At 51.9% G+C, this 13,824-nt stretch overlaps 1 protein-coding gene and 1 pseudogene across 1 annotated transcript; both read left to right on the top strand.

Annotated features, from left to right (window-relative positions):
* Positions 1 to 11,392, top strand: TYSND1 (trypsin like peroxisomal matrix peptidase 1). The gene is made up of 4 exons (XM_077125029.1): positions 1 to 1,299; positions 3,005 to 3,135; positions 4,174 to 4,359; positions 9,351 to 11,392. The coding sequence occupies exons 1-4, from the start codon at positions 59 to 61 to the stop codon at positions 9,566 to 9,568; spliced, it is 1,776 nt and encodes a 591-aa protein (XP_076981144.1). The 5' UTR covers positions 1 to 58; the 3' UTR covers positions 9,569 to 11,392.
* LOC143653779 (DNA-directed RNA polymerase III subunit RPC6-like) lies at positions 4,372 to 8,061 on the top strand (annotated as a pseudogene).
* Positions 11,393 to 13,824: the final 2,432 nt, after the last annotated feature.

Here is a 13,824-nt window from a genome sequence, read left to right on the forward strand (position 1 = left end):
CGCGGAAGACCTGAGTCAGAGCTTGCGCCTTTCGCTTTCCAGCTCTGGGTGGCGCTGCATGGGTTCTACAGGTCCTGACTCGTATTCTCACTCGCTCCCTGGATCTCTCGGGTGCACCGTGCCACAGGCCATGGGGCGGCAGTGGGAACCTACCATGAGTGCGGCCGAGCGGGCCGGCTGCGTAGTGAGCGCCTCCAGGGCCGGCGAGCCTGAGGCGGGCTCGTGGAGTTGCAGCGGGGTGATCCTCAGCCGCAGCCCGGGCCTGGTGCTGTGCCACGGGGGCATCTTCACCCCCTTCCTGCGGGCGGGCAGCGGAGCCCTGATCGCGGCCAGCACCGCCTGCCTGCCTGGCGACAGTTGCGGCGACGACCTGCGCCTTCACGTGCAGTGGGGCCCAACGGCTTCGAGCCCCGCCGGCCGCGCAGAGCGGGACAGTCCGGGTGTGTGCACGCCCCAATGCGCCTGCCGGGAGGCCGACCAGCTAGCTCAGCCCCGCGGGCGGCCCCCGCAACCTCCGCGCTCGGCCGAGCTGCTGCTGCTGCTGAGCTGCCCGGCCTTCCGGGCCCACTTCACGCGCCTCTTCGGGGGCGAGGCGGCCGAACAATGGCGTTTCGCGAGCGGGGCTCCGGAGGACGAGGTGTCAGAGGAAGAGGTGGAAGATCAGCTGAGAGCGCTGGGCTGGTTCGCGCTGTTACGCGTGCTGCCCGGGGACGCGGCGGCGGAGGCGGAGGAGCTCGGGGCGACTGTGTCTGTGGCGCCTCTCGGGGCTGTGCCCAAAGGCGCGCCGCTGCTGGCCTGCGGCTCCCCATTCGGGGCCTTCTGTCCCGACATCTTCCTCAACACTCTGAGCCGCGGCGTGCTCAGCAACGCGGCCGGCCCGCTGCTGCTCACAGACGCGCGCTGCCTGCCTGGCACCGAGGGCGGCGGCGTGTTCGCGACGCGACCCGCTGGGACGCTCGTGGCGCTGGTGGCAGCCCCGCTCTGCTGGAAGGCCCGCGAGTGGGTGGGCCTCACGCTGCTCTGTGCCGCCGCCCCGCTCTTACGCGCCGCCCGGGCCGCGCTCGGCCGCCTGTGCCCGGCCGCTGCTGCCCTGACCGCCCTCCTGCCGCCCGAGGTGGGCGTCCCGCGGGGCCTGCCTCTCCCAGCCCCTGAGCCCCAATGGGCAGCCGCGGCCGTGCTGGTGGAGTGCGGCAGCGTATGGGGCTCCGGAGTGGCCGTGGCGCCCCGCCTAGTGGTGACGTGCCGGCATGTGACTCCTCGGGAGACAGCTAGAGTCCTGGTGCGCACTGCCACCCCCAAGTAAGGCCCGCGGGGCTGCCACACTCTATCCCCTCACCAGTCTCTGACCTACCACCGTGAGGATTAGGGTGGCCGTTTCTTCTGGGGTCCTGCTGATGCTTTGGGGTGTAGTGTGCTAGGAACTGGGGTCCTCCACTCCGTGACGTCCAGAACCCCAGTGTAGGGGCATCTGGACCCCCTGTCAGGAGCTGGCCTGAATGGGTCTAGAGTAAGATGCTAAGCTCCACACAATTCTGGATTGGGGAACTGTGGAACCTCTGGTATCAGACAGGGCATCTTGATTCTTTCTGGGCAACTTCTCTGCCTCCTGGCTCTGCACCACACACGCTCCTGGGCCCAATGAATAGAGAGTTCTGTCCCTCCTCCCACCCCTGAAAGTCTTGGGCCCAGGATGCTGCCCTCTGGGGAAATGAAATGGGCGCGTTCATCATACTCAGTTTCTCTCATAGGTCTTGATCAGAGCTTCCCTTCTGAATCAAAAGTACAGATATGGGTTCTGCCTAATTAGAATGTGGGCATGGGGCCCAGACAAATAGATATATTTTGAACACCCTTTGGGTGACCAAAGTGGGCAGTGAGGTTGGGACATCAGACAGTTGCTTGTTCACTTTCTGCAGAGAAAAGCACCAAGCCCCTGCTTTCACTCGCTCTGTCAATGGGGCAGCTGTCTTGGCTCCCTGGCTTGTTTTTCTAATGCAGGTTCTTCATGTTTCCTCTGTAGCCTCAGGTGCTTAGTCAAAGCATAGAAGAATAGAGCTTTGGTGTTAATACTTGACCTCCTGTACCTGTTTCAACCCACCCTCCCAGCTCAGGCCTTTCCAAATCCCTCTTGTGAATTCTGGATTAACCCAGAGGGATTAACCCAGCCTGGCTTTGCCATAAAGTTCTCCACTGATGGCCTAAAGGACAGCCATGATTTTATAGGGAAAACTGATGAGTTTCCCTATCTCAGATTCCTCAGGACCCTCCAGCCCCATCCCACTCCTTTCTCCAAAGGAAACCAGCAGGTGTGCTGGAAACTACTCATGCAGAGAGGGAAGGTATCTAGTGTGAAGCCTCTGTGATCTTGGGCAATTCACTTAGTCCCTCTAAGCTGCCTCCCCATGAGTTCACATGTTATTGCTTGGAACACAGCCTGGCACATGTAGGGGCTTCAGAAGTGCTAGCATTTATGTAAGCAGGGATGCAGAGCTGTGAACTTCTGCCTGCCTCACTAACTGGTAAGATTATTTGGGGTATCCAATGAGATGGTGAAGGAAAATACTTGGAATGTTTGCCCTGGGTCCTGCCACTTACTCTGTGACTTGGAGGAAATTCCTCAACCTTTCTGGGTCTCAGCTGCACTGATGGAGATAATAACAGAGCCTGGTTCATAGGGCTGTGGGGTGGACCAAAAAGTGATGCCATAGAGTGTTAACATCTGCTCAGCCCATAGTGCTTCCTAAGTGTTAGGTGCTAATTATCATGGTGGCATTCCAGAAGCTTTACCTAGGAATGCCATACAGATGATAAAGCATGTTTGGAAATAGCACAGAACAGTTAAATGACATTCCCAGAGTCATCTGGCTGGTAGGTTCCAGGGCGACACCCAGATCTTTTGACTCCAAGTCCATGATTTACTGCCACTCTCATCTCCTTGAATTCTCCAATTGGAAGCACACAACGGTCAGAAAGCCAGCCTGTCATTTGTTTCCCTTGCTCTCAGGAGTGCCAAGATCTGGGGACATGTGGTATTTGCTACCCAGGAGACCTCTCCTTATGACATAGCAGTAGTGAGCCTGGAGGAGGCTCTGGATGGCATCCCCATGCCTGAGCCTGCAGAGCACTTCCACGAAGGTAAGGGCAAAAGGCACAACCCAAAGGGGACCCTCCTGGCCTGGGGCAGACCTTGAGAAGGGAAGTCAGTGTCTGGCACCCTAACCCAGGCAGACCAGGAGGCCAGTCTCCCAGGCCAGCTCCCTTCCCTACCCCAGCTGAATGGATGAGTCAGGTTGGCACTGAGCTGGCATGAAATCACCCCGGGTACAGCACTTTGGCCAGGGTTGTTCTGGGATACCCTCTATGCTTATGCCCAGCATGCCCTTCCCTTTGCAAGGTGCTGGGGGGCAGGGGGAGCACTCGGTGAAGGTGAGGTACACCCTCTCCCAGGGCTTGCAGCCATTTGGTAGGCAGGGGTTTGGGGGCTCCTTCAAGACTACCAGCTGGTCATATAGGTGTGTGGCACTTTCAAGGCCCCAATGGTGTGACTGGGTGAAAAGCATAGTCATGCTGCCATATAAGCATGAAATATCTCACTTCTCTGAGACGTTGCGATATGGCGATGACAAGTACAGTGTCTGGACTGTAGTCTCTGCCATTTACTAGCCCTGTATCCTCGGACAGATTACTTAGCTGTTCTCTGCCTCAGTTTCTATGACTGTAAAATGGAGCTAATACTCCCTCCTCCTGGTTGTTGGGAGGACTGGGTGAGAAGTTGTCTATAAAGCACTAAGTCAAGGAAGGTGGTTTGAGTCCTCATTACCATTTCTTCCCAGCAGAAGACTTCCTCATTCCAGGAGGAGATGGATGCTAATTCCACAAACACTGATTGAGCACCTAGCTCGGTGCTAGTGACCACCTAGCCTAGCAGGGGAATAAGGACCAGGGGCTTGGGAGAAGTCGTTGAACAGATGCTGTGTTAGGAGTTCAGGAGAGGTCTGGCCTCTTCCTGCTGGGGGACATGGGGATGCTCGCTGGTGGTGGCAGTATCTGAGCAGACACTTGAAGGGCAGAAAGGGTTTGGGCCTTTGGAGAGGGTAGCAATGGGGGTTGGGGTGTGTGAGTCCTGCCAGATCAGAGGGGGCTCCTCAGCTTCACGCTTTTCCCTCCTGGCAGGTGAGGCTGTCAGTGTGGTGGGCTTCGGTGTCTTTGGCCAGGCTTGTGGGCCCTCGGTGACCGCAGGCATCCTGTCGGCCGTGGTGCAGGTGGATGACACGCCGGTGATGCTGCAGACCACGTGTGCCGTGCACGGCGGCTCCAGCGGGGGACCCCTCTTCTCTACCCACTCAGGGGACCTTCTCGGTAAGCAGCTCCTTGACCCTCCCCCCAGCTTTCCCTTTGCCACAGTCTCAGTCCCACCCCACCGATGTTCAGTACCTAGCCCTGGGAACGACCCTCTGTTCTGAGCAGTTTGGTGGGGCTTATGCCCAGCAGGTAGTTAGCTGAGGGTTTCAGGCCGTTCTCCTGAAGGATGCTGACTGAGCTGGGAGAGAAGAGATCTGGGCTCTGGTCCCTTCTCTGCTACTAATCCATTGCGTGACACTAGGTAAGTCACTTAATCTCATTTGATCTGTGAACTTCAGGGGTAGATTAGTCCAAGGGTCACAAACTCACAAGTCCACAGAAGCTGGATGAAGATAACCCGGAGTGGAGGCAGACTCTGCTCACCCTCAGCAGACTGCTGCCTTGAAGGAATGTAGGCCTCATGTTGGTGGATTTTTCCGACTGTTCATAAAAAGCTGTGAACCTTTTTTAAAAATTGTGGTTGGCAGATGTTCCCATTTTTTAAGTTTGATTTAAAAATTCTGGTTTTTAAAAACACCGAGTCTGGACTTCTGGGAAGATGGTGGAATAGGATAGGCTGGGTTCATCCTTACACCATGGGACAACTGGAGAAAGAACAGAAAAACAGCCAGGACAGCAGTTCCAGGGTGTGAGTGACCAGAGAGGGACTCCTACTTTATATAGGGAGGACCTGGATGAAAAAGCAGAGTAGCTGTGAGTTAGAGGATGGCGTGAGGTTGCTGAGTCCAGACCGCACCTGGGGCAGGCTGCAATGCGCAGGCCCGAGCTGTGCAGTAGGAGCGATGCATTCCCACCTCTGTACCAGCTTGAGAGATCTTCCCTCTCCACTCCACAGCCGGGAGCTCCCCTGTGGGGAAGGAAGCCAGCAGACTTGGTTTAGCTATGCACAGAGACCTTGCAGTGCCCAGGCCTGACCCCCCACTCTGAGGCAGGCCACTGTGGGTGCCTGGTTTTGGTGGAGAATGGGGGGCCCTCCCTTAGGGAGGACAGTGGGATGCAGAACGCAACTGGTCTGATAATTGGCCAGCGAAAGAGACTCTATGTGTCCCAGTACCTCTATACTTTCTTCATGGAGGCCAAGAGTGCTCACAGTGTGCATGCGTGGGAGAAGCGGGGACAAGGGAGTAAGCTATGTGGCATCACCAGGCACTCACGGGCTGCAGACAAGGTGAGTTGAAATTCTCAGCCCCACAGCCCACAGTCATTCCATGCAGGAGGCTGAAAACTCCCAGACCCATCGTGCCCACAGGCAGATTCTCTGCCAAGGTGCACAGGGCCCATTGCCCCACCCACTTGGGGTTGGCCGTTTCAGCATCCGTGGAGACCTGCGGCCTTGACTGGCTTTGCACGTGGTTGGATCCTGGCCAGCTGGCTGGTGCAGTCCAGGAAAGGCGGCCTTGAGGGAGAGAGAGGGCCCAAGAGCACCATCTTCTGGGAAGACTGGGAAAGTGCACTCAGGCAAACTGCCTTTTCCCTAGCTTTTACCACGTCTCCAATTAGAGTTGGACCTCCTGCATTAGGTCCCAGCCTTGTTTTGGCAGGGAGTTACTGACAGATCAAGTGCAAAAGGAGACCAACACAAATCCAAGCAACTACAAAATCTTAAACGAGTGAGGGAGAGCAACTTCCAAAATAACTTTATAGAGGCCCCTCGTCCCAGACTGGGTGCTGTCTTCCACGGGTTCCCAGGGTTTCCTGGCTTCTTATCCCACAACTCCACGTGTGTCCTTACCGCAAGGCCTGGGAACTGCACCCTCACGGCTGACATGACGGTGAACGTGAAGCCTCCCAACATGGATCGGTGGGAACAGAAAACAGGATTATAGGATTATGCCCCCAGTTTCCTCATGGAGTCACAGGCTCAGTCAGAGTAAAATGCCTCCTGTAGAAGCCAGGCAACGGGCAATGGCTGTCAATAGGCTGTTTTCCATGAGTTGTTTGGATCTCTTGGAGCATTACGGGTCTTCTGTGTAGAATTAAGGATGGTCAAAATGCTGGTAAAATGAAAGGATCAGATAACCAAGAAAAACTAGTATATCAAATCATAGAGAATGCAGGAAATAAAGGAATATGGAGCAGAGATATCCGACACAAAAATAACTCGCCACTAAGAGACATCAACAAAATTCTAAAAATTTTGGAAAGTAAAAAGCCTATCAAAGCGGTTAAATCTGTGGCGTCTTCAAAAAGGAAGATGTATATGCTCTGTAACCTTCAGCCAGACTGATCTGTGACCAGTGGGATCTGGTACAGTGACCAAGATTTTTTTTTTAATCGACAAATCTTCAGACACATATAGCCCATGCATGGTGTACAATCAGTGTACAATCAGTGATGTTATGGTGGCCCACAACATCATCACATGGTCATTTTTAGAACATTTGCACTCCGGAAAAAGAAATAAAAAGACAAAAGTAAAAGCTCATACATCCCATACTCCTTACCTGTCCCTGTCATTGACCACTAGTATTTCAATCTACACAGTTTATTTTACCCCTTATCCCCCCATAATTTATTTTTTATCCATTTTTTTTTTTTTAACTCATCTAAGTGACCAAGATTTCGAATCCAAATTTGTAGGGGTGCTTAACCAACCGTGTTTTAAATTTCTACAAACCAAGGTGGAAACAGCATGAGAAAGCAAACAGAATCTGATGATACAAAGAGCTAGTTCATTTGCTGCATTGCATGAAGGGTGGAAATATATCTGTGAATCAGGGATCAGTAAGGTAAGAGTTGTCCATGGAGGACGTCGAAGTCATCTTGAATACACTCATTTATGATGGGAAAGTGGAGACTGTCATTGCTGCAAAAGAAGGCACAGTTGGCACGTACCGGGGCACATGGAAGTAAATACGGCAGTCAGTCCAGTCCTACTACTGGGGGTTTGACCCGAGCCGCCTGTGGACTCTGCCTGTTTTTTGATGACTGCCATGAAGGTGCTGAAATTTCACCATCTAACTGTATTTACATGACGGACTGCCTTGAATTTTAATAGAGAAGTATAAATTTTACTAACATTTGACACAAAAAGTTACTTTGGGGACAAATAATTTAATTCATGATGGAACATCAATGTCCCTTGAAAGCACACTTCAAAATAATGGTACAGACTTGCTGCTATGAAAAGATATTTCTATTTAGAAAGACTAAATTTATATTGGCAGAACAACTAACAGAATGTGAAGCAGATAAGATTAATGGAACCTGTTCATTCTTCAAAAAATAAAATACTACAGGTGTGGTCAGAGACCTGGGGGTGGGGAGGCAGGACAGCAGGGCTCAGGGGCAGAGCGTCCCCCGGTGGGCATCAAGGTGGCGTACTTTTGGTGGGCCAAAGGTGGCTGCTGTTGCCGAGACTGCCCTGGGGTGGTCCCAGCATCGGGCTGCATTGCAACCGTGCCGTGGACCTGGCTTCTGGAGATCTCGATGGAGTCGAGACCTGATGGCCAAAAGAAAGGAGGAAAATTTCTTGTCTCCTGAAAATGCCGTAAGACCAAGACAGGAAGAGACGGAAGATTTTGATAAAGATGGTGATGAAGATTAATGTACAGCTTCTTTTACTAGTGGTACCTCGACTTTGACTGCAGCAGAAGTTGGAATAATAGAGTATTCAGCTAAGAAACTTTGTGCCATTCAATGCTTTGGGCCCTTAATTTTTTTTTTTTTTTTTTACACGGGCAGGCAGTGGGAATTGAACCTGGGTCTCCTGCATGACAGATGAGAACTCTGCCTGCTGAGCCACTGTATCCCGCCCTGGGCCCTTTAAACTTGGTTCTAATGTCAGCTTTGTCTTGGAAATAATGGAAGTGGGAAGAGGGTAGTACTCACAGTTCTCATGTTGGTCTTGGTGGAAAAGCAGTTGCTACTAATAGAGGATCTTCTTTAAAGGGTTTTTGAAAGATGGGCAGAACTCAGCAGATATCTCAATAACTTTAAGGAACAGAGGAGATGCTGGGTATAGGGCAGATGTGTATGGTGACTCTGTAATTGTGCAGCAGCACACCAGCCTGGGTGGACGTCGATCTTACAAACTAAAAAGTCAAGGAGGGGCTGTGGTTTCTACAAGGAAAGAAGAGTTGATTGCAATTCTTGACATTTTAACATAGGTAGATAGTCCTGTTTCTGTTTCAGCACAAGAGATGAGCAAGCAGTCCTTGCAGTCTAAAAATGAGTGTGACCAAGGGTGACTTTCTGAACAAAGTGTCAGTGTTTGGAGAAGGAGGACTGTTTTCAATGTATGGTTTACATACAATGCAGACTAATTTAGAATATGTGATACATGAAATGGCTTGGGCAACGGTCAATGAAATTGAAAAACAGCTGAATGCTATCAGAGATAAAATCAAAATTGTACGAGATCATCCTGCTAGACTTGACAGGAAAATGGAAGAAGAGCAGGCTAGGCCTAGTGAAGCAAAAAAATACAAGGATATTCAAGATAAACTAGAAAAGATTAGTCAAGAGACAAATGCACGAGCATCAGAATGTATGGTATTGAAAGCAGATGTTATTGCTAAGAAAAGGACCTGTAATGAAGCTGAGATTTTATATAACCATTCACGGAATGAATATTAAGCATTACAGAAAGATAATGAACACAAACTCACTCAACAGGTGTCTGTTGAGCGCCCATTCTGTGCCAGGCACTGCTGTAGGCTCTGCAGATACAGTGTGAATGAAACACCAAAGTCCCGCCCTCGTGGAGCTGGCACTAGTTAGAGAGAAGACAAGAAAATAAGCGAATCATAGAATGTATTAGCTATTGATAGTGTTAAGGAAAAAGTAAAGCCAGGAAGGGGGATGGGGTGTGAGGAGGGGGTGCCCACGACAGGAAGCCCCGCGTCTATCACTGTGAGAGGGTCACAAGCCCCCAGTGGGCCCTGTGGGCCCCAGGGGGGAGATAGTCGCCTCCGCCCTACCCCCACCCCCATCCGTCTGTCTGTCTCCTGCCTCAGGTTCCCTTTTCCTCTCTGTCTCCCCAACAGGCATTGTTGCAAGCAATACCCGGGACAATACCACGGGAGCCACCTACCCCCACTTGAACTTCAGTATTCCCATCACGGTGCTCCAGCCGGCCCTGCGGCGGTACCAGCAGACCCGTGACCTGGGCGGCCTCCGCGAACTGGACTGCGCTGCCCAGCCGGTCAGGGTGGTGTGGCGGCTGCAGCGGCCGCTCACAGAGGCCCCGCGGAGCAAGCTCTGAGGCTGGCTCAGGCCTCTGTAGAGAAGGTCGACCATTTTTTTTTTTTTTTTTTGCTGTGAAAAATGGCTGAGGGGATGGGAGCCTCAGGGTCCAGCTTTTGACAGGCCCCCCACCCCTCCAAGCTGGGCTGCCTGCCTGCACCAGCCACCCCTCTCAGCAGACCCTGCTGCTTGCAGTCTGCCCTCGGGGGCCTGGAACAGAGCCGGGGGCACCGTGCTCTTCTCCCCACACCTGGAGGCCCACTTTGGACTGCTTCCCTGAGCCACCCACCTCTCTGTCCCTCTAGCACTGGATTCCACTGGGTTGTTTGCCCTTCTGGGGAGCCCAGGACAGCTGTGCTACAGCTCTGGGCCTGACAGACGGACAGATGTAGGCCAGGAGGTAGGCCCAGTGTGTCTGCTGACCACTGGAGTGGATGCTTCTCTGTGGGCCTCGGCTCATCCCTGTCTCTCAGAATCAGGTTGGCAGAGGACCTGGCTTCCTCAGAATAGCTCAGGAGAGAGGCCCTGCTCTGAAGGCCAGAGACAAAAGGAACAGGAAATTGTAGCATCTCCCTGTTCTCAGGTGGAGTCCCTGAAAGTCAGGAATCTTGGGTCTTCGTACTTTAGGTGTCCCTGACCTATGGGAGACTCTGAAGCAGTGCCTTCCACAGTGCCTTGGGCCTCAGGGATCTTGGGGTGGAGGGGGTACGGGTTAAATATCTCTAATTGGGGCTTGGGAATAAACAGGATCTATGAGAGAACCTCTGTACTTCTATATAACTTTTTTCTTTTTCAAGAGTTGAGTCTGGAGTAGGCAAGCACCAGGCAAAGAGACAAAACTCTTGGCAGGTTTTGAACTCATAGGGCACTCTTGTGCCAGACCAGCCCTAGGCAGCTGGTCATGGCACTCACCAGCCTTGGTAATCTTCGCCTGTGAGCAAGTGTTTGCAGAGTGCCTGTGCTGTGCCAAGGCCTGGGTGGGGCCCCAGGGTGAGTGGGAGTAGGAGACCCAAAGGCAGATGCTGCCAGTTGCCCCCAGGAAGCTGAGATCAATCCTGCAAGTCAGGAACGTGCACTGGGTGCCAAGGGTGCTGTGACAGACTTGGGGCGACCACAGAGCCCCCTTGTGATACTTATTCGACCCTGTACAGCTTAAGGGTGAGTCTACAGGGCAAGGTTGGGAGAAGTCCCACAGTAAGGTAAAGGTAGCAGGGGTTGGAGCTCAGGGTGACTGTCAGGGATAGGAGTGGGGACCTAGTCATTCAAGCCTGTATGGGTACAACAGCTCACAGGCTGTCAGGGGAGACCAGTGCACCCATTAGCACAGGTGGTGCAATGCGCAGATGGAGGTGCATGCCATGGGCCCAGGGAGGGGGTGTGGGGTCAGGCTAGGCTTCAAGACACCTCAGGTTGAACCCTCAAAGGAAAGTAGGCTGGAAGTGGAGAGGGTGTCCCAGGCAGAGAGAGCAGTGTCACCTGGGGCAAGGAAGGGCAAAACCACTGATAGACCCTGCCTGTCAACTGTTTTTGGGACTGCTAAGTGGAAAAAGAATTGGAAAGCAGTGAGGCTAGAGGCTGGGGGGCCAGTTACATTAATTCAGGTGAGAGAGAAGAAAGCTCAGGCTGTATTGGGTCAAGTAGGGACCCAGGAGTTGGAACTGAATGGTTATGGGGCCAAAATCAGACAGAGAGGGCGGGCCACGGTGGCTCAGCAGGCAGAATTCTCGCCTGCCATGACGGAGACCTGGGTTCAATTCCTGGTGCCTGCCCTTGCAAACAAAACAAAACAAAACAAAAAACCCGCAAATCAGACAGACAGAAAGGCAGGCAGAGAGAAGGAGAGAGAGAGAAGGAGGGAGGGAGGGAGGGAGGGATATAGATTGATGGGGTGGCTGTTTCAGATGCTTGTACCAGAGGAGATATGCCCTTGAGGGTCTATGGGACCTCAAGCAGAGGTGTACAGCAAGGGTGAATTAGGATAATGCAGTAAAGATGCCCCTGCCCCGTCTCAGTGGCCTAAGACAATAGAAATTTATGGTTGATCAGGAAGGGAAGAGTGGCTGTTCTGCAATAGTGATCGAGGGGCCCAGATTCCTCTCCTGTGGCTCTGTCATTACAACTGGGGCCTCAGAGTCCTTGCCAGATCCTCTGTACCTGGCTGTGGATGGGGAAGAGAGAGAAGAGAAGATATCCCTGCTTCTTCTTTTTAAAGAATAATTTTATTTTGAAACAATTTCCAAATCAACAGAAGACTTGCAAGAATCTTTGCACATCCTTTACCCCAGAGACCCCGTTTGGGAGCACAGCCCAGGCAGCTCAGCATACCTCATCCTGGCACTCAGCAGCTTAGCCCAGGCCTTTGGAGATGCAGAAAGAAATCACCCCGGGGAAAGTTGGGGGAACCCAGAGGCCTGGAGAGAAAGCCAGTAGAGATCACCCTGTGCCTTCCCGCGTAAGAAAGAACCTCAGTTGAAAGTTAGCTGCCTTTCCTCTGAAGAACAAACGAAATAAATCCCCTTTTATTAAAAGCCAATCCATCTCTGGTGTGTTGCATTTCAGCAGCTAGCAAACTAAAACAAGAGGTATTGGGTTCAAGGTTTTTGGCCACAAATTTTGGAAAAAGTACAGAATTTGCTATCTTTCACATGGCCTGCTATGAAAACTGGAAAGGTGAAGGGCAGTATTAAAAAGAGCATTGGGTTCGGAATGAGGAAGCTGTCAATGTACTGCACCCTTGGGCAAACCAATCTCTTTCTGTGAACTATTCATAATAAAATGGCTGTGCACAGTTTGCCAAACCCCAACCCTAAAGAACACCTAGGGCTTTATCTGAGATTTCATCGATACTTTCACACACTAAGTTTACTTTTCTGAAACCTATAATCTCCAGAGGGTTTCTAGGCCAGATAAGTCCTGAAACCCAGAGGGGCCAGCCTCTCCAAGAATATCAACTAATTACATTCTCCTATCCCACATTGTCAATACCGCGTTTCAACATGAAAAAATCAGAATGGGTATAGCCCAAAGATATAGAGTATATGTAGAGTGGGAGAAGGATCAAAGGCAAAAGAGGAGTTATAATAGAGAATATAGGAGTTAACAAATGAGTATGACTGCTGAGTGACGATACTGACATTTCTTTTAGCCTCCAGCATTTTGGAGCAGCTAGAGGGAAAGAGCTGAAATTGGGGAATGGTGTTCCATATCAAACTCTAAAATTTGTTCTGCAACTACTTGTTAAAATGTACTTTAAAATTTGTTGCTTTTTCTTTTTTGTATATATGTTATTATATTTCACCATAAAAAATGGCTGTAGCTATTGTTGCTGCTGTATGCTAGGCAACATGCTACCACATTTCACATAAATGATCTCACTGAATCTTTTCCACACCTCTTAAGGGAGACATTAATATTTTGCATTAAATAGATGAAGATACCTTATCTTTCACCAAGTCCGTTTGAGTCTACCTCCAGATTGTAGCTTGTCTCAGCCCATTCTCTTCAGATTCTAGGCCATGTTCCCTTCTTTTTCCCCATTGTCCGCAATGCCCTCCAAACTAGTCTCCTGATTTTACCCAAGACCTGTCATTCCGGGGCTTAGACCTGCCAGTGGCATCCTTTTGCTCTCGGGATAACACAGGCGAACTCCACCAGGACCTCCAGGCCTGCGGGGGCTGGGGCTGCCCTGTCCTCTGGTCAGCTCTGCACTGCTCCGCTTCCCAGCTCCTCCTGCCTCTGGGTCTTTGCACATCCCAGATGCTTCTTTCCTCTCCTCTCACAAGCTAACTCCTCTTCATCCTTGGAGAGAGAGGCCTTTACTTCTCTGAAAGTAGAAGTAAAGGCCTCTCTTTACTTCTCATCTTTCGTACCCCAATTGGTGATATGTGTGTTAAATATGTCTTCCCCCAGACTATCACCTCCATGAAAGCTGAAACCATGTCAGTTTTGTTCGCCATTTTATCCCCCGCGCGCCGGGCATGCACTAGGTGCCTGCTGAATTGTTACACGCCGTTTGGAAGGAGGTTAGGTAACCTGTCCAAAGTCCCCCAGAGCTCACCCGGACCTCTACTCCCACTCCCCCACTCCAGCCCTAAGGGTGAGGCGGCCGAAAAGGTGTCTCCCAGAAAGTCAGGCCCAAACTTTAAGCAGGGTCACGGGAGGTGTTTCTGGGCTCCAAGTGGCTCAGGGCCGGCTGAGGCGGCTGGGGGAGGAGCTCGGGCCGCGGGCTGCCCTTCCCCGAGGCTCGGGGGGCGGCGCTGCGCTGCGCGGCGGGGA

This window comes from Tamandua tetradactyla, chromosome 13 (genome assembly GCF_023851605.1).
Source record: "Tamandua tetradactyla isolate mTamTet1 chromosome 13, mTamTet1.pri, whole genome shotgun sequence".
Lineage (NCBI taxonomy): Eukaryota > Metazoa > Chordata > Mammalia > Pilosa > Myrmecophagidae > Tamandua > Tamandua tetradactyla.